This window comes from Hippocampus guttulatus, chromosome 16 (assembly GCF_054856545.1).
Source record: "Hippocampus guttulatus isolate MCC_2025c chromosome 16, RoL_Hgut_1.0, whole genome shotgun sequence".
NCBI lineage: Eukaryota > Metazoa > Chordata > Actinopteri > Syngnathiformes > Syngnathidae > Hippocampus > Hippocampus guttulatus.
Window position 1 is genome coordinate 1,189,458 of NC_141276.1, and position 23,293 is coordinate 1,212,750.

The window sequence follows — 23,293 nt, forward strand, 5'->3', positions numbered from 1 at the left end:
CATTTAAATATAACGCTTGTGAATTGGGGAGGGGGGTGGGGGGGGATACTCCTGGCTGTGAATGAAAAGATCCAAATACGAATCCTGCCAAAGTGGCTGTTACATGTGACAAACTTCCAAAGCCACAGCCAGCTTTTAGCAAGCATTTGGCCGTCAGCGGACGTTCATTTTCTACTCCGCGGAAAAGCAGCTGTGCAATCGCTAAACACATTGCGGCTGACCTGCAACAAAGAAAGGATTGATCGTTCTGATTATTTATTCCAATGTCCCCTTCTGAACAAACGTTTTAATAAACGCTTAAGTGTCAGAAGCTTGTGTCTCTATTTATTGGTAGCTTTTACTACAGGGGTGGCAAACTTTCTTTTTTTTTTTTTTTGTCGGAGGCCAGCGTAAACGGGGGGTCACAAAATGATTGCGCAACGCCAACGTTATTTCTTACACGTGACAATCGGACGTTTCGCGACGGATTTTAGCAAGTTGGAAGTTGACACACGCGATTTGCTTTCGCGGGGCACGTAAAAAGACACGGAGGGCCGGATCTGCCCCCCCCCCCCCACCCCCAGGCCTTGGTTTTGACATCCGTGCCGAGTGTCAACTTGCTTCGGAAGGAAGCGCCCTTCGCTTTTTGCGAATGCCAACGTCACCCGCGCCGTTTCAGAAGGAGAGTGCACCCACTCTCGCCCATAGCTCAAGCTTCATCCGGATCGTGCGACGTGTGGAAAAAGCCCACTTGAGCCTTTTTAAATGAGCAAGGCGGCGGCGTTGTCTCCACCTTTCCGCACTCTGGAGGTGCGCCGCGTTTGACTGATTTACGAGCGAGCATTAACGCCCTATTAGCACGACGAAAAGACATTACACCTTCTTTTTCCATCGCGTTGATGGATACTTAGCGCTCGCTCTTGCTATTGGGCTTCCCCCCCCCCCCCCACTCTTAAGTACAGCTTTAACGTTGGAAATGCTTTTCCTCATTAAAAGTTTGTAACTGTACATTCGGCAGTTTCTCGTCCCGACCGTGACCCCTTAAAAACTTAAAACTACTTAAGCCACTAAAAGCCACCGTTGCTGAATCTCGTATTTTGTGTCATCCAAGAGTCATCAAATCCGTTTTGGGTTACTTTCAAGTGATTTATTAAGTATGACGAGAGGAAGAAGTTGCTCAAGTGTGCATTGAGGCAGCCACAGAAGCATAAATCGAGGTTGGAATGAGTTTGCGGTAGGGCGGAACAATTAATCGAATTCAAATCAACGTCACAATGTAGTACGATGTCATTTTCTAACCGCAAAAACTGCGGTTTTGAAAAAAAAAATGCTTATTTCCGTGGCTCGGAATTTTTAAATGATTTTCCTACGTGAATATTTTATTTATTTCGAAGGCGGCTAAGTTCGTTGGCGTGCTTACGAGGTGCCGTCCACGTGCGTACGGTGGTCGTTTCATGAAAAGTCCAATGGGAGTCGATCAATAAAACTGACAAATTGATGTGTCCCATAAAACCGAGACATTTATGTCAAATGAATCTGATGTCTATCGCAAGATGGATCGCTTGCGTTTGCGTTTGCGTTCGAATCGTGCACGGTACATGCATTGCCGACCAACCTCGGGGCAACCGTCAAGTCCGACCAGACCCAAGAGTCTCGGTTACGAGCGTAACATCTGCGCGGGCCCTGCATTCAGAGGATCTCGAGTCGGCCGCCTCTGCGCGCTCGTCCCGAGCTCGGCATTTCTCCGTAGGCCCCCCCCCCCCCCTCCCTGTGCAACTTGTCAACGGTTGAAAGAGACCTTGGAATTATTTTGCGAACCTCATCAAGACGCCGGGGAGCAGACCGGATGCGGCAGGCAGACAGACTCGGAAGTTCTCTCGGCGATGCCCGGTGCGCCGATCGACCGTAAACGCAGAGACGCACGCAAAACCGCAATCGCACACACGCCGAGGCGAGAGATAGAAAATCTCTCTCGCCTGAATAAAAGCCCGCGACCGAGGCGGCGTCGAGCGCTTTGCAATCAGACAAATCGAGGGACGATCCCGCACGCAATCCAACTCGAGATTTAGCCTGCGTTCCCGCCAGCAACGAGGGACCCTCCCTCTCTCCGAACAAGGGAGGCACTATTGACGACACCCCCTCTTTTTCTGTCTTTCCTCTGTGCCGGTCTGAAAGGCGCGACGCCAGCCTCGTCCGCCGCCGGGCACGTTGCCCTGCTCTTTATGCAAATGCCTCTCTCACTCGCTAACCCTCCGCGTCTGCGCCGCACGGCCCTCCTCTCCGAAGGCGCCGTTCTATCGGAGGCGACTCGAAAGCGCCGGGCGGGCGGTCGTTCGTTCAACCCGGGAAGCATCTCGCCTGTCGCCTGTGTGAATCTTGACTGAAGCGGGAAGCCAAAAGGGAAGCCCGTAGGCCTTCGCCTGGTCGCCCTTCCCTCCGCGGGGATACAAAACACCAACCGGGGGCAAATATTTAACAGAGGTGTGGTTGCATGTGTCTGCACGAGCCCTGGGAAATCAAATGAAAGGAATAGGCCAAGAAAATTGAAAGAAAGAAAGAACGTCGTCGCTAACACATTTACCTTCTTTTTTTTTTTTTTTAAAGCTGTAGTATTTTGTGATGTCTGTTCACGTCAAATTTTATTTTATTTTATTTTTTAAATTTATTTTATTTATTACCAATAATTTCAACGCATGTATTGGACCATATCGGTATCAGGCAGTACTCGGCTGGCAATATCGGAATCTTCTCGGAAATGAAAAAAAAAAATTCGTATTGGGACAGCCCTACTGGCGATTTCAACAAGATTGTTTCAGGATCCACATTTTTTTTTTTTTTTTATATGGAGCAAGACAATAAATGAAGAGAAAATGGAATTTTGGCCACTTCCGCCAGCATAATCACTCATTGCACTCATCTCACTGCAAGTCTTCCAATGTTACCCAAAAATTTGAGAAACTTCACGATGACATCAGAAGCAATAATCAGAGACGGCGAAAGAAGAATCTGACTCCGCTCGAGAGCGTATTGAACATCTGCGCCGGTGAAATTGCACGTCCGGAAAAAATATCAAACGTGTGCCGAGGCGCACGAATTGAATGGGGCCTTTTCTTGCAGAAGGGCTCAAGATCAGAGCTCCCTAACGATGGGATTTGCCGCTGTTGCCTTTCTCCCCCCGGAGGGAGTAATTAGGTTACGGAGGACAACCGCCGCATTGTTTTAACAGAGGAGGGATTGTGCGGGCCAAAGTCCCACCAGCAACATGCGTCCCTCGCAACCAAAAATGCCAAACGGCTTCTGCAGAGCGAGAGACGCACACATCCAGACGCGCAAACAAAAAGGCAGGGATATTTTTGGGGCCGGTTGCTCCCCCCTTGTTAAAGAGGCCAAAATATGGCGACTTTATTCTGTATTCTTTTTTTCGCAGCAAAAGCTTCGGTACTTGTGTGTCCTCTGAAATGTCAACCGTAGTCCAACAGTGTCAGGTATCATTGCGTGCGGCCCGCATGCAGCACGCCGGTTTCTTTTGTGTGACTGGTGGAAATTGAAGTCTCGCCGGTTTTAGATACTTTGGAAATGCGTCGAGACACGTCCTACGCCGATTGATCGAGAGTAAATCACACTACTTGTGCGGCAAGAAACAAACACAAAAAGAGATAAAGAGCGGCCCCCCCCCTGTCTAATTTGATTACGGAAACGAGTGCGCCTCCCTTCTTCCCGCCAATCTCTTTTCCCCGAGCATAGCAAATAAGACAGCCGTTTTTTGTTTTTTTTAAGCTTCGTTTTTCCACTCCATTCTCAAGGCCTTCAGCTCCTCCAAGTATTAAAAAAACATGCACCTTTGAATTCCCGCCCACACGTCCCTCGATTCACTTTCATCGTAAATCTCCAAAATCTGGCTGCAATATACGGCCAATTTGTGGTTCCCGCGTGACTCTTAACTTTTCCTTCCTTCCAAATAGTTTTATTCAGGTGTGGGCATTGAAAGGGGCGGAAAAACAAGCCGAAAGCCCAAATGGACGAGCGGCTTACATATGCGCACGTGCGACGGACAACCCTCCATCCGCAGGTGCCGGATGATGATGATGATTGCGCTTATTCCACATGATGACCATAATGAGCCCACTTTCGGATTTTATCTCAAGATGTGGCGGTGGAGGCGACTGACGGCGGCGTCACCCGACCTTCGTTGGACCGCCAACCGCGCGGCCGCGCATTTTTCCTCCGTTTGCGCGTCGAATAGGAATATTATTCTCAGAATTGGGAACCCCCCCCCGAAAATCCACACCGGTTGACTTCCCAGTTGATCGAATCTACATGACATAGCGTGAAGTGAATCAATGTATTTGTCGCGGGATTCCATTTTCACCGGGGATTTTTTTTTTTTTTTTTCGGTAAATGGTCTGATTGGGGGCGGCCCGGTAGTCCAGTGGTTAGCACGTCGGCTTCACAGTGCAGAGGTACCGGGTTCGATTCCAGCTCCGGCCTCCCTGTGTGGAGTTTGCATGTTCTCCCCGGGCCTGCCTGGGTTTTCCCCGGGTGCTCCGGTTTCCTCCCACATTCCAAAAACGTGCGTGGCAGGCTGTTTGAACACTCTAAATTGTCCCTAGGCGTGAGTGTGAGCGCGGATGGTTGTTCGTCTCTGTGTGCCCTGCGATTGGCTGGCAACCGATTCAGGGTGTCCCCCGCCTACTGCCCGGAGTCAGCTGGGATAGGCTCCAGCACCCCCCGCGACCCTCGTGAGGATCAAGCGGTACGGAAGATGAATGAATGTTCTGATTGGCTCTGGCCAAGGTTTGTGCAATGATTGATTGATTGATATTCCATCTATTCTCGTCTTCAAAACTGCTGCTTCTTTGCTCAAAAAGCTCCCCGGTTATCAAGATTGTCACACCATTTAAGACAAAGAAAATCAATCAATCAATGGTGATACCGAGCACCCGCATTTGGTGCCATTTATTGTTTGAATTCTTGACGTCAAAAGCACCTGCCAGTCAGCTGTTCCAATTCTTTTGCTCACATGGAAAATCGGTGTCTTTGAAACAAAAGGCTATTTCATCTCAGTGGCGGCTCCGATGATAAATACGGAAAATGGAAATGAAAGCTGAACGGCCGATCGCTCCTTCCAAGTTCTCTTTTGATGGGAAACCCAAATGTGTTCAGTCAACGGCCCAAAACAAACGAACAAAAATCCCCCCCCCAAAAAGGAATCGGTCTCACTCGTGTTTAATGCGGCGGTGTCCAAACTACGGCCCGGAGGCCGTGCGTTTTGCCATGGTATCAAGACTAGCCCCAAGTACTGGCAAGTTTCTCTGGGCCGAGGTCTCGCAAGACCCGCCGATGACGAGCGTGACTTTGGCGCACGACGACTCTTCACCTCACTGTGACAAGAGCAACGGCAGAGTCGCTTTGGCCGAAGCTCAAATTCCGGGACGCTCGACTTTGGAAGTTCCCGCGTCCATAAATAAGAACGGTCGGTAGCCGACGGCGGGAAGTGAAGCAAAATCCATTGACTGTAATGAATGATCGAAGCAAAGACTCTCGAGATAGAGATAAATCCGATCAATCTTGGTTTTCAATCTCGGCGCTGCTGCCAAATTTCCATCGCTCGATACAAGTTTCCACTGAGCTTTTTCTTTGGGCCTCAACGCTTTCTTTTGTGAAGCGGGGTCGGAGCGCGACGGTCGTGAACGGCCGCCGCAGCCAAAGGGAGCGGGCGGGCCGCGCGCAACCCCGAGCCCCGCTCGGCCTCCTCCGCGCGACTCCGATCCTTCAAAGAAACAAAACGAGGGCCGATTCGGCGAGTCGCGAGAACCCTAAAAGCAACAATGCAAATGCCCAACAAACTTCCGCAGGCACGGACGGGCATGATTGAACGCTGCAAAAGGTCCCTTCTGGACCTTGCGTTTGCTCGCAGCTGCCCGGGTCTCCTCCGAGTTCACCTGAGGTGAGAAGATATTTTGTATTACGCAACGCGGTATCGATTTTCCACCCTTGGCCCGATGCCAGCTTCCTGCTCCAAAGAGCCGGCGCGAGCGCTTCGCTCCCTGGGGTGACAGCTCGTCTTTACGCCGACACGGAGCCGAGGTGACATGGAGAGAAAGGCCGAAAAAGCGACGGTGGTGCGCGTGATTCTTTGCCCTCCCTTTTTTTTTTTTTTTTTTTTTGCCTTCCCTTTACGTCTCGTTTCCCAGCTCTCCAAATCAGGTCACAACTGTTTTCATTACTGTTTGACTTGCGGGTTCATAAGCCTCCGAGCGTCAACGTTCCTCCGCCCGCCCCCAAGACGGGAAAAGATTTTCCCTTCGTACATTAACCCAATAAATGCCTTCCTTGGAGAGTCCGCCGCGTTTGGCTCTCACGGCTCGGGATGAAAGAGAAGCAAACGCCGAAGAGCCGAGCGAACGTCAACTCAAAAGCTGTCAAGGTCACGTGATACCAAGCGCGTGCGGCGCGCATTCAAAGGCCTGCACGTGCGGCGCCGCGCGCCCCCGGGCCGCCTTTTGGAACGGACGCATGAGGTCATGCGGGACGCGCGGGAAAAACTTCCGCAAAGTCCAAACGCAATCAGCGAGCCAATCAATGCCTCTTTCGCCAACCTCAACTTCAACTTGGGAGTCAAAGAAGCGCTGAAAAGACGATGAACGCTTTGACATTAATGGGTGGCCTCAACGCGTGATGTCATCCTGCCGCGACTTCCCCAATCGAAGGCGCAAAACGATTGCAACCGCCTGTGCGGGTTTCGCCAGGTGCGCAGAAAGTCATCCAACCGCATTGTCGCTGCTTTGGGGAGGGGAAAGCAACTCATTCGAACAAAAAAGTTGACAAGAACATAACATGGTCCGAATTAAAAATATATATAAATAAATAAATATTTAATCTATGTTTTATATATATATATATTTAATAAATAAATAAATAAATAATATTAATTATAAAAAATTAATATGAATTATTATATTATATATACATTTATATATTTAGATATTATAAATATATTATATATATATATATATATATATATTATAAACATATATATATTTATATATTATAAATATATACAAATATACAGTATATAAATAAAAATTTGTACCGCGCCGAGCATTTGAACGTCGGCGCAATGCCGACTTGGTGACGTGTCTCCAAAACTAGAATGTTGGCGCCTGACTTTCTAAAGCCTGCAAATGGCGACCTCGACGGTAAACCGGGAGACGACGGCGTCGTTGCGGAGGAAGAGCGGGAGCCGACTTTGACGACGAGGCACGGCAAGGTTTGAAGAGAATTCAGCGACGGTCGGACCGTCGGAGGCGAACTGAGCTCAGATTTCATCCCGACTAATCTGGACGCTTTGTAATGTGGGGGTCTACTGGATGTATATTTAGCTGTTGCGGGGAGATCTAGGTCAGACAGACAGGCGGGCGAGTTTCGGGCCAGACAACGCGGCCCGTTTGCCCGGGCTCAAGTGACCTCGATGAGCCGCCATTGATTTGAAACAACGCCGCCATCTATTTCTGTCAACCTGCGGCAGGCCAATACAGCAAGCTGCCCGTTAATGCACAGGCCAACCTTTGTCTCAATTGCGGGCCTGGGGGGGGGTCTTTCAAATTCAATGACGTGCACCTTGTCAGAAATGCGACGGATTGAAGAAAGCGCAGAGGGTGAATTACTGTCAGCATTTGTTCTCAAAGCCAGTGCGGCTGTTCACAGGCTGGATGCTTGCGGAGTCAACGAGGGCAAGTTTGGGTTGTTTTTCTGCGGGCCGTAAATGTCAACACAAATAGGCGTGGCTCGTAAATGTTAAATAATGCCCAAAAAGGACGAAATTGCAATTTGGAACGTTGATCTGCCATGTTAATCCGGCCTTAGCCAAAGACTTTCTCAGTCGCGACTCCGGTTAGCCACGAAGGACAAAACAAAATGGCGACATTAGAACTAAATAAAAATTAGTTTTGACCTGGTTCACAAACGGAGATAAAAAAATATAATGACCGGTAGGACATCCGAAAATATTTACTACCGTCTCGACAATAAACCAAATCAATACATAAAATAAAAACATGCGAGAATGTACAATTGTTTTTGTAAGAGAGAGAAATTCCAATTTGGGATGGAGATGGAATTTGTTTCTTTCTTTTTTTTTCCAAAGAAGATTATTTCTACACGCCTTTGAATGAGAGCGAAGGGGACGACGGCCGTTGCCACCACTTGGTTTTATGACACTCCAATCAACTTTGATTTCAAAGAGAAAATCATTCGACGCAAAGCGATTTCGTGCTTTTCGGGAATGATTCTCATTTCCACTGTGATTTCCATTTGTCATTCCCAATCGTCTGCCTTTATGTCAATGATCATTGGTCACGCGGCCAAAGATGAAGACGGCTTTTCCAGTGTTGGACCGCGGCAGCTTTCACGCTCGTCGTCGTCTCCCAGCTTCCGTGTTCACTTTCACAGCGAGCCAAATTTTTTCCGCACAACTCACGAGCAACTACACTCTCGCTTTCGCTTCGGACAATAAATTGAGCTCGAGAGAATGACACATGACTTCCACTTCAGTCTCACACTTGCAAGAAAAAAAAAAAAAAGAAGGAAAGAAAGACAGGAAGGAAGGCAAAGTGAAGCCCTCGACGACGGGGGGGGGGCCTTTGTGGCTTCCCCACTGAAATGTGAGCACGTGCAGTTGTCCCGTACCCAAGCCCCCCCCCCCTCCCTCTTTCACACAGCCACGGATGATTCCATCCTTCATAAACAGCACGTGCGCGTCGCCACCAGCACCTTGTCCTCAGTCGCCCCGTCGGATCGGACGTCTCGGCGCTCCAAAAACGCGCATAACGGCCGCGCTGCTATTTAGATTTATGATTCAAAATCTGAGGAAAGAACATCCTGTACTGGCGGCGGCTGGGGCTCGCTTATGACGAAGCGCTCAAATATTCACCGCAGAATTTCTATTTTCTGGTACAGGGCCGCTTTGTGAGTTGACGCCCCTCCCCGTTTTCGCTCTTCCCATATTGTGTACACCAACTATTTCGTCGTGCCTCGTATATGGTAGCTCATTTATGTCATTTAGCGCTCGCGCGTATGTGTGTGTGTTCTGTTGCCATAGCAACGGCACAACACGTCACCGAGACCGCAGAACCTCACTGGGCCTGTGGGCAGCGCCCGGGATTGGGCCAAAAACTAATCCAAGCCAGAGGTGACGGGAGGAAAGGGGAAGGGACACACGTGCAAGATCTCTCTCTCTCTCACTCGTGCGCTCGCACACAAACACAAACAGACGGCGGTGCGAGACTACCTCCGTTCAGTCGCAAGCACACAACGCTGGATCTCCTCCCATTCATTTTGGCTGGAGCCTCCCGTGGCAATAGCGGTAGGAATCCATTCTCCACGGCCGCCGGGACAGCTGTGCCGACACCGAATTAGACGCAGTCACTTCTTCTGCCTCACCATGTGTGCAGCTCGAGATAAATTTAAAAAAAAATGTAAAAAAACGACACGCTCCTTTTACGAAAGGGGCATTTATCGGACGGACGCGAATACGCAAACGCTACGTCATCGCGCGCGGCTGTTTCAAATTTAGCCAGCGATGGCGCGGATGGTGCGTTCGCTATTTCAAACCGTGACGGCGCACACCAGAGTTTAGTCGGCGTTGCGAGGGCTTCGCCGCGAAAACTTTTACATGGTAACCGGCAAAATATCCCGTACAAAATAAGGTCATTTATGTCAGCCATCCATTGTTTGATTCCCTCATCGTACGATGAAGTGTACGTAACGAATGGACGGACTATTCGTTTGGGAACGATTTGGAATTCAATTAATCATTGCATGCGATATGGATTTTGCACGGCAACCTGTTCTGAACTCCCGCTTCCGTGTATGAAGCGGCATAACGCTCCCCGCTGGAGCCGCGTCGCGGGAGAGTTAAGCTTCCCCGAATCGAGTCGGCCAACTCCTCGAAAAATGACTTTGCGGCATCTCTGCTTGTCGCAATGGGTAATAACAGAGTCATAAACAGCTCATTAATGCCACAAATAATACAATCCATTTTTTTACAAACGTTCCGAGTTCGGGATACACGGCAACACGACGAGCGCCACATCTGAAGCGTCAACGGGCAAGAGTCGCTTTTAAATGCGTTGATCTTTGCCGGAGGCCGAGTGCAGGCTGTGGCGCGAACCTTTTGGTGCGTACGAGGACTCGGGTCGAACTCAAGCAAGCGGCGAATTATTGGCTATTTTCCCGCGAAGACGATTTTCAAGCAAAGCTGGAAACGGGCGGCCAAGGCGTTCGGGGGGCATTTCATCAAATGTTTTCTGTATGTATGTGCGGGCGTTTTATTCGTGACCATAAAACCTGAAACAAAAACCACCTTGTGCTTTTGGAGCGGGAACGTGAAATGGGCAGCGAATCCGCTGACATTTGAGAAATTTAAAAAAAAAAAAGTCATTCTCAGAAGCGCGAAAAAAGGGCTTATTTCCTCCATTTGAATTCACTCAAGAGCTGTTAACTTCTTTTCCAGGTCCAACCGGCAACTGGCTGGGTATTTGACACATGTGAAAATATCTTTTTGCGAAGTCCACCATGTGGATTATATTCCTTGAAATGATCGGAAACTACAGCTATGTGTTCTCATGCTTTCTCGGGCCGGCCACTCGGAATAATGTTTTGCTGTTTTCTTTGACAACATTGCTCTCGAAAAAGGGGTGATAACGTCTGCCGGGGGATGGAAGAAAAATACAATGCCTCCTCTTGGAGCAGCGCGCAAGCGTTTGCCGTAGGCTGGCGCCGTACAGTAATCTCAGTTCTTCTCTCTCGCTCCACGTCAACCGTCGATATTTCAAGTGCATACGCGACAGCGCGCGCTACATAACGAGAAGCCGCGCAGGATCGCCTTCCAAGTGAATTTGCATCAATCGTCCGATGTGAATTCAACGTTTCAAATAAGAAGGCCTCGATTGGAAATTTTAAGAGCGGCATCCAATACAACCCAGGACTATAAAAATATTGCTTTCAGGAAGGAAATAATGTCTCGCCAAAATATGAGCCGGTATGATGCAATACCATCGCATACCAACAAATCATCATCATCATCATCCTCATCCAATGCCTTTACGATCGTTCCAAAATTGACCGGTGCTCCACGGCGATATTTTATGTACGTATCACAGAGCAAAGATGACTTCAGGGCCATGAACTCCATCCCTACGGACCATGTGAGAGGACCGCTTAGGTTTGATCCTGTTTTGGACCCCGATGAGCCGAAATTGCAACGTGCGCCGATACCAAGTGACTGGCCAAAGCAAATTCGGACAAAACGCGAGCGCTTTCGTGCATGAGCCGATCATTCCTGCTGCAGGTCAGCATGTCCCGAGAGATGATCACACACACACACACAGGCACACACATACACGCACACACACACAAAAAACAAAAAGACATTAGAAAAAAACAACAGAATATTTAAAAAACAAAAGCAAGAAAAGACGAATGCTGAATGAATAGGGACAGGACTTACCACTAGGGCATTGTTTAGAAGGTGAGTAGGATAATACTTTAGTGTCGAGAGGGTGTTAAGAGGCGAGGAGAGCAGGGGGTCAGCGTCCAGGCGGGCAGAGGGGGGCAGAGGGAAGGAATCAGTTAAAAATGTCGCAGCGGTGAAAACAGCGTGAGCATGACAAGCATTACAAATTGCGCAGCCATTTCGACGTGCGGCGGCATTCCGGCCGACAGCTTGGGGAAAAAAAAAGTCACACACGTTCAACGGGGAAGGCAAAAGAAACGGCAGCATCACATTAAAAGTACTTGATGGAGGCCATCGTGTCGTGCGCGGTTGCTCAGAGGAGGAGATTGTCGAGAGGAATCTCACACACACACACACACACACACTTAAATTTCCCAGAGCACAGCGAAGCAGCACGTGCCCCGCTGTCCAGCAAGCAGTCATCTCTGTTAATCGTTAATCATTCATTTGTTGATGACGACTGCAGCTTGACTTCTGAGCTTGATTTTTTTCTTTAATTATTAACAACAACTGAATTGTCAAAATGCACTGATGTGTTTGCAAACCGTACTGGAGGGAAATTCTCAGAGGGTGAGTGTGTGTGTGTGTGTGTGTGTGGGGGGGGGGGGGGGGGGGGGGTGCAAGCAGCAAATTTATAGTTTGAAGGAATATCACACGTAGTTAGTTTTGAATCCGGCAACAGTGAATACAGTATCTCTTTTTTTTTTTTTAAAGAAACAACATGCGTGTGAATATTGTCATTTCCATTGAAATATATAACATGATACGGGCAAGAGATAAATACGCCATTTGGAAATTATCCTCAGAACACACGTTTGATAGGCAATAAGTATGAAAGTGCAATCGTTCCATGTCTGTTTTCAATCTCCCAAGACTCTCCCCTCTCTGACTCAGTCAAGGCGGCGAAGCGGCTTGAATACGATTCACGTTAAAAGGGAATCAACGTTGGAAAGAGAAATCCCCTTTCCGTTTTCTGGCACCGCCGCGAGGACAAAGTGTCGAATTAATATTCTCAAGTGGAAAGCAGACATGAGCTCGCCTGCACGACAAAGACGCCGCGGAGCGCATTCTGCCACCTCAAGTAGAAGTTAACAGTTCATTTGTTTGAATGACACCACGGGAAAATCGGGAAGGAACACATCGCAGGCAACGCCAACGAGGGACAAACAAGCCGGGCTTCTAAATTCCTCCTAAGAACAGCAGACGGATGGGCGCAATCGTTCACTCCAAGCAGAAGATGAAAAAATGCGATTCCATTCTGGATTCTTTATTTACTTTTCACATCACACGATAAGATGAGATAAGATGACCTTTATTTGTCCCACACTGGGGAAAATTGCCCGTCCTTACCGGGACCACAGTTTCACAACAGACAACAGTCATATACTGTATGACTACTATAATATTTTGTGGAAGAACGACGCGAGATCTGCGAGGAATGTTGGAGTGGACTGTCTGTCTGCAAATTGTGCAAAAACAATATGAATGCTAAGAATAGTCAAAAGTTTAATACATTACAGTCACTTGGAGGTTAACTAACATGCAAACACACACACACACACACAGACTCCTTGTGTAAATAAATAAAGAAATAAATTTTATATATATTGTGTATATATATATATATAAAACAAATGCACCGAGCAACTTTTTTGTGGGGGGGGGGGGCGGTTCACACTCCTTCAAGGCTCATAAAACTCGGCTTGGTGGTTTCTGCGTAATCTTGGGGACTGACAAGCAAACCAGAGAGGGAAACCTTCCTCGCAGATGTGAACAAAACGATATTTTGAATGAAAGTGTCGTCTTTGACGAACAACATCCTTTCCCGCGTGAGATAGCTACACGCACACGCACACACGCACACACACACACACACACCCGCACCCGCACACACGCTCACACACCTCCAGTGCGAGACAAAATCGTGAATTTGATTCAGTGCGCGTCAGATCACGTGTTGCGTTCAAATGTTCAAAATATGCAAATTAGCACAAGCAGTGTCCCAGCTGAAGGAAAACTCCACATACCAAGTAAGAGGATGCAGACCGACTGTAAAGCTATGTCGAATACACCCGTCCGCACGCGCGCGCGCGCGCACACACACACACACACGTCCACACGCTTTCTCCCGCTCACGGTCACGCACGCTTCCCTCGCGAGTACCGCTAATGTCAACTCCCCCCCCTCACCCCCCAAAACCGAGCGTGCGTATCCAGGCGCTCGGTTCCCCTCCTTCTTATTGTATGAAATACATTTGGGGATAAGCGCCATTTTCTCCCCCCCCCCCCCTCCCACCTCAAATAAAAAATAAATACGACGAATGCCTCGCGACAAAAGGGAAAGTATTGCAGCCCAAGTTTGTGGGAGTTCGACTCAAGCAGAAGGCAACATTTTTGCCAAATAGAATCTAGAAAGCAAGCGCGGAGCAGAGCCGGCGTGCCCCGTTGAAAACGACGGAAAAGCGAGAGGAACAAGAGGAGGCGGTTTACCTGTGTCAAGCAGTACGGGGAGTACATGATGATTTTTTTTGTCACACGGAAGAAGCGGGGAGCTTATTTAAATTGGATGGAAGCTCGGCGTGGTGCTGCATCGCAATCGCTCGGCGTCCTGTTACTCTCAATCCATGCTGCAAGCTTACAGTAACCCCGCCTCGAACGCTTACACAAACTTTCAGGGGGAAAAAAAAAAGTTTGCCTCCCACCCTCTTCTCGTCTTTGCAGGACTCCCGACGCTGCGCTTCGCACTTTGTATTCGACTCCAAGATTCAGTCGGGAACACGGGAAAGGACACCAATGTCATTTGGTGCGTTTGACGAAATTCGTCATCGCTTCCTTACATGGTCGCGACATTCACTTTCGTTGCGTTCAATGACCCTTCGGATTTGCAACACAAAAACCAAAACGGTCAACGGACAATTCTCAACAGAGCTCCCTCGACGAGTATTTGACGCCGACTTTAAAATATCTTCCCTTTTTTGTAGCGCATCGACTTTTTGAGATTTTGTTTTGGTTTGACCTATTAAAAATGTGCGTCGTACGCATTTTACCAGGCGCTGTAATTTACAGCTCTGACGTTCCAGAGTTCAACAAAAAAAAAAAATCCGCCTGTTGTAGAACCTAACCCACAATTCATAAATACTATGAAATATATTACACATCATGCTATCGGTATTAAATTATAATATGAAAACCTGGACGAAGGCAGCAAAATAAATAAATAAATAAATCTAAAAATTTTACTTGCATCTCTGATAAAGCAAACATTTGTTGACCAGTGTCATCTAATCACCTGATTTCATGCTAAGCGAAGGCATCGGGAGAATACTTGCACCGGCTGCAAGGCAAATGGGGCTGATGTGTGTGTGCGTGGTCAGAACAAATCTTCCCAGTTGATGTGGTGAGAACATGGATTCACACGCTAGCCATGCATTCTGTCCAATCTGGCTTTCCGCAGAAATGTAAAATGTTGCTCTTCAACTGTTCCGTTGCGGCCGCTGATGCAATCATTTCACCCGAGCTCCATTTCGCTCTGGATTTAACACCTTCATTCATTCGAGGGCGTGTGAATAGATGCATTATTTCATGAAGCGAAGACTATTTATCCACTGAACCATTTTTCACCCCGTCCGGAGGCCGCATCTGGACTTTTCATGTGAAGCCAAGCCAAACAGTCAGCATTCACTGGAGTTGAAAGGGGAAATAATGCCAAATGCCGAGCACAGACGTATAATCGAGCGGTATCAAAATACCATCGAGTAGAGTAGAGTGTGTATCGTTTTGTCACGCGCGCACACAGTAGCGACTGATTCATCCCATAAAAATAAAAAAAAAAGAAGAGAAAAGAACAGAGAGTGAAGTTCCTTGGATAAGATCCCATACGTAGGATGGAAATTTTGGGTGGGAGAGACGTCTTTGTGATAGAAGGGAAGCTAATTTGGGGCCTGACACTGGAGTCCCGCAGATTTATGAGACCGACCGCGCAGGTCGAACAAACAAATGTGGATTCTGTATGGCCACGCGACATCCACACAGGATGCCCCCCCCCCCCCCCCCATCGCCACAATAACAACAGGACATCATCTATACCTGAAACCGTTTCCTGCAAGTTCCGAACAGGTTATGAGAGCGACTGAACACAGCCAATAATCCTTCAAATGAGCCCACTTGCACAAAACACGTGTAAGCTCTCCTCAAACGAGCCACGCATTTCGCGGTCGATGTGAGTAAATCTCTCATTAAGGAGCACATGCTAGAGCCATATGCTTCCGCTCGCCAGGCCTGCCGCGCCTCGGCCTTGTCGCGCAGCGCAAACGCGCATTTTTTTTTTTTTTACGGCCGCTCCGGAACAGGACGACTGCACGTTCCGCGACGGCGTATGCAAATGTTAAAGTCGAGAAGACTTGGGTTGGAACTGGTTGTTGAAGGATGGGAATCGCAAGTTTGCCCAAACGCACCGTTTGACATCGCAGGCCGTAATAACACCACACCCAGCTGTCGCTGTGGTGCGAAGGGGAGAAAGCGAGATGTGCGGTTGCGGCGGCTGGCTCCAGGTCGATCTGGCGTTGCTTTAAGTGGCTCCAAATATAGAAGTCATGACCTGCCAAAGACTCCTGACCGGTCAGAGGATCTGTCCAAAAGCTGACTTCTGAAGCCAATTGTATCTGCAAGCCGGAACGTTTTCTCACTAAATGCACGAGGTGCGTCAGAAAACCAGCACATCAACTAAAGGACGCTGCTATGTTCAGTGCACGAGAAGAGGTGAGAGTTGAGGCAGGACTCGTGGCTGCTTCACCATCCTCCTTGACTGCATGTGCTTCCACCAACACAAAATGGAGCTCGTGGTAGCGCTAGTTCCGGGCCAGTGCCCAGGTGAGCGCCGGTTCTTTCTTTTTCCACCATAGCAATTGGCTCTCGCTCTCATACTTGAAACCGGTGCTTCAGCACATCCGTTTATTTCTTTACATTCTATTTCTATGCTTATATTGGACGGCGCTCGAGTGTTTACACCTTTGAAACAGTGCTTGAGGTGGATCTGATTCGATGTGAGCGAGTTGTTATGGCGTTGCTTCCGCTTGGTGTCAATTAAAAAATTTCAAAACGTATAGCCTCGCTTCCAATACGTTTTCGCTGCTTATTTCATATCAAACGGTATTCTTTATGTCTTTCAAACGAACATAGAAATGCGAGATGCAAAGTTTCGACAACAAATCACGATGATTGTTTGGCTTGGAACTTTTCTTTGCATCGTGAGCCAGGCCAGGACCTGCTAAGACAACGCTAAGATATTAGCTCTGAGGCTCCATCTTCTTCGTAAGTTCGAAACGACCCGACGCACACGCGGCATACGCGCGAATCCTGAGGCGTCGAAGCATTCAACCCACGGTGACGAGCATTCACTCATCCGGGACCGATTCCCAAACGCTGAACTTTTTTCCGCCGTCTGGTCAAAGGTAAGCTAATGGACATAAAAACAATGATGTCACAGCATTCATTTAAAAGCTGTTGCTGACGTGATCCCTATGCTGCTAATAGCCTCTAGGGGGCATAATTGCATAATAGCCCAAAATCGCGAGGACGCTTGGTGATGAATGGCTAAGTGTGAGACTTGACGGCGGCGTGACCTCACAAAGTTTGCTAGCTCTGTAGATGCAGATGATCGTGACGTTTGCTATTCTTTCATCCGTTAATTGATTTCCTTCATCGGCATTACAACGGCATCAGCATTTGGAAGCATCCGGATGAACATTTTGAGGCAATTGCGACTTGTTGCTCAATTTGATCGTGATTTATTACTTCTAAAGAAAATGCACAGTTTTCCTCAGACAGTTTCAGGGGCCCAAGACCCTCAGCTCAGTGCAGACCTCCTCGTGAAGGCACAAACCCCCCGGTGGATGTTCTTGAACTCACTGCCCCTGGAATCCAATAAAGCCACATTGACGACCCCCCCCCCCCAACCTCTACATCCCACCCACCAAAAAAAAAAAACGTTCCAAGCAGCCGTGCACCTCAATTACAGCCATCATGCTTCATCTCTGTACGCCGGGACACATGATACTCTGTAGCAAACCATATTCTCTGTGAGACTTGGCGTGAGTCTCCAAGTCAGTGAAAACAAAAGACCTCGGCCTAAAAAACTTGCGGCTCCCATCTCATTAGCAATCGCAATCCCAAACCTTCACTCCGTTTTGCCCGTTCGTGGAAATCGACTCTTTTACGTCTTCGCTGTTCTTTTTGCATTTTCATACACATCATTTTCATTCGGGGGCGGGGGGGGGGGGGGGGGGGGTTGTGAAGTTGCATAGGCCCCCTCTTTTTTTGTTGAACGTGCGTGTGGAAATAATGAGTGTAATGGGTTGCAGCTGACTTACAGTGCTGTGAATGACGTTCTAATTGTGGCAATTACCAAAAGCGTGAACACCGACTGTCCGCCATAGTAATAAAAAAATCATGACTCACAACAACAACAATAACAACAACAATAATAATAATAATAATAATAGTAATACATACCCTGTATGAATCCGATACAACAAAGCATTCAGGCATCCCAGGGCCTCTGGAGGGTTCTTCATTCAACAGAAAGCTTTCGGTTGCCTGAAATAACAACACAACAGTTATTTCTTCATCAACTGACAGCTCTGCACACATGTGCAAAAGTATTAGGCCACCCCTCGTGTTGTTTTTTTTTTTGAACAGGAGCCATTCTGCCATACACTTAGAAACGATGAAGGTGCTTGCATAACATTGCTCGGTTTAGGTTAAATAATCTGATCAATTGTGGGTTCATCGTAGCGTCAGCTAAATCAGCAGATCTAATGATGGCCGAATATTTTTGCATAGTTTTTTTTTTTTTGCAACATTCAACAGCTGTTTGTGCGGCAAGCGTTAAGCTGTTGTCTGTGGAAAACATTCTGAAGAGGTCCCAGCACATCGAATCACATATCACTCAAATAATGACATGAAAATGGGGTTGACATTAAACATATTGGCATCTCTCTTTCTCTGTCTCTGTCTCTCTGTATGCTGAATGGTGTGTGTCGCCAGCCTGAGCCCATGTGCTGCGCAGGCCAGAAGCCCAGCACACATTGCAAACTTGAATGGGGAGCAAAATGTTTAGCTGTGGTGGCAGTACACAATACTCCAGCACAAAGGCATTTCCTGTTGCGGCCATTTCACCTGCATTGCTCACTGATTCAGCAAAAATCATTCACACGCACACACGCACACGCACACTCATGCACACACCAGCCACGTGCACAGGCCATGTACGTCTAAGCTATAAATACACTCAGACCCCTCAAAGACATTCATGGTGGTCGCAGAGTCACGCAGTTAGATAAAGTATCCAACAGAAGCATTTGGCACGGGTATTACAACAACAACAACAAAAAAGGGACACTATTTTTATCATGTTTTTGAAGCATGTATGTTGCAGATCAATCATAAATGAATGCACATGTTGATCCGTCCTTCCCCCCCCATTCCACCCTCCCCTCACACCCACCCGCGCTCGCCCCCCAAATTAATTTTCAGTGCTGAAATTGTCTTCGACTGCATTTAAACGTTTTTGCACATGTGTAAGCTAGTAATTGGTGTTCTGCGAGATGTGTCAGACTCGGAGTCCGACTGAGAATCCTTTTTTTTTTTTTTTTTTTTCAATTGAAGCTGTTCAGTAAATGCACAAGTTGCCAGGTAAGAAAAATAATTCAAGAAAAAATGAACCTTAAATTGGATTGAGAGGAATCTTATTGACCGCAACGTACCTTCAACACACAAAAATACGTGCGCAACACCGGAACAAATACAGGTCGGTATGCAGTATCTCATCGCTAGCAAGTTATGCTGCTTGAACTGGCTTGTCACGTAAACTTTTTTTTTTTGAGGGGGTGGGGTGGGGGGGGGGGGTTGGTTCAAAACAGACATGAGGTCATTTAATCTTTTACATATGCAGAAGCACACGCATATGCAAACTATGACATGGGATTGCACTTGAACAAATACATGAACAGACACATACATAAACACACAACTATAATAAGTCCCAGACTTTGGCCAAGCGAGCTGCGGTTTGAGAGCGAGAGACACAGGCTATTCATATCCGGCTGAATGAGAGGTTATAATAACTCCAGCCATTCCCTCCAACACAGGAAAGGCATCTCCTTGTGTGAATTTATTCCGTCGGTCTGGTAAAAAGGGGTCAACGTGGGTTTGGAGCACAAACTGCGTCGCTCGTAACGACTTGAGCGCAAGCCGCGCCGAGTAAAAATTGGAATCATCCAAGCCACTGCGAAAACATTGCTCGTGGCGTTCGGCCTCGGCATCCATCCTCTCTTGTCATCATCAATTGGTGGGGCAACACTGGAGGGAAAGCGTTTGAAACCATCCGTCCCACTAAATGGCGCCCTTGTCGACTTCTCCGGGCTTTCTTTTAAGCTTTTAAAGCGGCCGGTCCAGCTGAGGGATATATTTTACTCCGTTTATAATCACAGAGTAGCTGAAAAGAAGGCAGAGTGGCAATTCCGAGTGCCTGTTTCTGTTAAGAGTTTTAACACTGAGAAATGACTTGCGCACAACAAAATCAGGTTCAAGACACCAGCATACATGAAAGGGGAAAAACGGCAATACTTGAGCAAAGCTATATATTGTTTGTTTGTTTTTCTGAGACCATCCGGGGAGCACAAATTGCCGCAGCCCGGGACCGAGCCCGCGATCCAGGCGCATATAAAAGGTGTTGTAATTCCGACACCGTTCACCTGATTTGGATTAGCGCCAAATTCAATGAGCGAACCTTTTGCAAATTCAGCGAGGATCGCATCCGGAGTCGCGCCGCACTCATGGGAATCTAATACTGCGCGACTGCCGCTTCCCTGAACGTGTGGACTATTTTGAGTTGTGGTTATTGCAGTTGAGCAAAGTGGAGGTCCTCGTTAAAAACTGGCAGGAGGAACAGTTGGATTCGGTGGGAGAGAAATTCACGGGCACCCCTCTGCATGCGCATGATCTGGCGCACTTGGACTTTGTAGATTTCAAGGATATCAAGTTTGTTCGGGTTACTTCAACGATGTCATGTGGCGGTTATTGTTCCAGCGCGTCAAGTTTGGCCGCCTCATTCGAAGGAGAAGTCGTGCCATGCTCAAGCGCAATTTTTCCAGTTGCGCCAAAGCCACGGAAGCGCACCGTGCTTGAGCACGGGCTGGAATATTCATTTTAGACAAATACGGACCCGCACGGAGCGGATTATCAAACGACAGCGTACCCGAGAAGGGAAGACTCATATGTATGGCCGACGAGCCAAGCACCGACGGATGTCCCTGAAAAGACGTCGCTTGGATCACGGGCGAGCCGGAGCCTATCGCGGGCGTCTCTGGGCAAAAGCGGAAACTGGTTGCCAGCCAATCGCACACAGAAGCGCAACCATTCGCACTCGCTCTCGCAGCTAATTGAGAGTGTTGCGTGAACCTGCCACGCATGTTTTTGGAACGTGGGAGGAAACCGGAGCACCCGGTGAAAACCCGCGCAGACACAGGGAGAACGAGCAAACTCCACGTAGGAAGCCCGGAGCCGGACTCGAACCTTGCACCCCTGCGCTGTGAGGCGGACGAACCAACCGGTCGCCCGACGAGTCGACCGGCGTTCAGGCTACTCTACATGCCTGTGCAATAGATGGGGGGGGGGGGGGGGGGGGGGATTTCACCGCAGTCAAGTCAGTACAGTCAAGTGTGGCGTATCAATCTGGGTCCGCGGAGTACCTCATCTGCCCGCCTGTTATCTCCACCTCTCATAAAGCATGACAGCTCTTAATAGGGATGCTGAAGTTGGCCAGGTTTCATGGCGCCGGATGAATCAGAGCTTCGCCGTCGCTCAGACTTCACACAGCAGCTCACAAAGCACCTGGGCCTCCACGGTCCCGAAGCCATCACGAGAGGCGGGCGCCCTTACAATTAGCAAACAGCCCTCCGATCGCTTTGCCGGCGTTTGGAGGCGACCGGCATCAGAGGCTCGCCTTCCGCGAGGACGTAACGCGCGCCTCGCCTCGTCCCACTTCATTCCACCTTAATTGCGTCCTCATTCTTCACCTGCGAACAAAGCGGCGCAGATGTGGCAAGCACATCAAAGTATGGGAAGGATGGGAGGAGGGCGTTGTTTGTCGAAGAAAAAAAAAAAATGAAAAGGGAAATCGGTGTTGTGTGAGGCCGAGCCAGTGCCACCTCAGGGAGAAATGCTGGAAAAATGTGATATTTTAACACCTGCATGGAAGGGCTGAGCAATACGAGGCGGGGCGCAGCCAGGGAGGGGGGTAATTAAGGCAGAGAGTGCGCGTGTGGAAAAGGATTGTTACGATGTTTCTGGGCCTTGCCACCGGTCGCGCTTCAGCATTCGGTTGGGTGAGACGACGCGCTTGATGCCAAATGATTGAAAATGCTAAACCTGGTTATGAATGCTTGGGGGGGGGGGGGGGGGGGAAGAAAAAAAGTGGTGGAGATTAAAGCAAATATGCTAATATTTGTTGGGGTGATAAATAGCTGGCAAGCTCCGTATCGTGAATGATGCTCTTGGCCCTAATTCCTCATTAAGGCCCCGAAGAAGAGAGGCAAAATGCGCGCATTGTTGCTGTGATTTGATTTCCAAATGAAAATGACACAGCGGTAGATAGCGACTCCTTCCCAAATGAAGTCGATTCAAATGAGCGTGTCGCGCAGCCGCGGTGCCGCCTGGATGTCCCGTGAAACCAATTGATGGGAGAGTTACAGTACATCTTGACAAAGTAATTGAAGCGGGGGGGGGGGGGGCGGTGAGAGAGCCTCAAACGGGTTATCGGAGCGGGACCAAAGACTACTCGGCGCTGCTAAAAAGAAAGAGTTGACCTGGCTGTCACTCGTCCCTTCACGCCAGACCTCCTCATCATCTGAGCGGCATCAAGTCAAAGCTTCTGCTCCCACTTCCTTGCGCGCTGCTTTCGGTGTCATCAAAGGGGCGTGTCATTTATCTTGCAAAAGGTCACCGGCGGCGTCCCCCTTCATTCGTCTGACTTGTCATTCGGCCGTCGTGCAAGATGCAAGCGCTCGCGTGCTCCGTGACTGACTGGCAACCCGTCCGGGATGCGGCGCCAGCTTTTGCCATCCCGTGAACCGGAACCGGATAAGCAGGATAGAACATCGCCAACCTCTGTACACCCAAGAGATATTCGACCTGGAATTTCTATTTCCATTCGACCCTTTGGCGGAAAGGTTCCGAATGCGAAGAAATCCCCGCTTCCTACAAGTGTCTCATCTTGACGTGCACTGAAACGGGCCAACATTTCAGACCGACGACGTCTACTAGCAAGTCGTTTGAGCTTTTCCGAATGTAAAATGGGCGCCTTGGCTCGACAAAGACCGGAAAACACGTATCTCGTATGAATTCCAAGCGCCCTCAAATGAGGGTGTATCCCCGATTAGGTGATAGTGATGTCATGGGGGACGGGGGGGGGGGGGGGTCTTTGAAATGAGATTCAGACATTTAGTACAGAAGCCGACATTAAGACGGTGTTGTAACAGTAAGGACCGCGGGTTGGGAAATACGTCGCGGGATGCATCTGCCTTTTAAGCTCGAGGTCAGCGTTGCAACACCGACTTAGCGTTTCACTTCGTTTTCTGACTTCTGATGTGGTTTCGGCAACGCTCAAAGACAAATCAATGAGGCCTCTCGGTTTTCCCCTCGAAATTACATCTTTTGCCTCAAACGTTTATTTTTGCAGCGCATTTTGTGCGGTAATGAGTGACAGCCAAAACAGCAATCGCACTGCACAAACCGCTAATCA

General features: G+C 48.5%; 1 protein-coding gene across 12 annotated transcripts in view; it reads right to left on the bottom strand.

Moving 5' to 3' along the window:
• nfixb (nuclear factor I/Xb) overlaps nucleotides 1–23,293 on the bottom strand; it is a 95,113-nt gene that overhangs the window by 70,090 nt on the left and 1,730 nt on the right. For 8 of the 12 annotated variants that reach the window (XM_086132195.1, XM_086132189.1, XM_086132185.1 and 5 more), the window contains exons 2-3: nucleotides 18,004–18,087; nucleotides 11,489–11,524 (exon numbers count right to left, since the gene is read on the bottom strand). In XM_086132195.1, the coding sequence (XP_085988321.1) occupies nucleotides 11,489–11,524; nucleotides 18,004–18,087 (120 nt within the window). Of the gene's footprint in view, nucleotides 1–11,488; nucleotides 11,525–13,983; nucleotides 14,478–18,003; nucleotides 18,088–23,293 lie in introns of those variants that run through there. The other 4 variants (XM_086132196.1, XM_086132184.1, XM_086132186.1 and 1 more) reach the window with 3 other exon arrangements.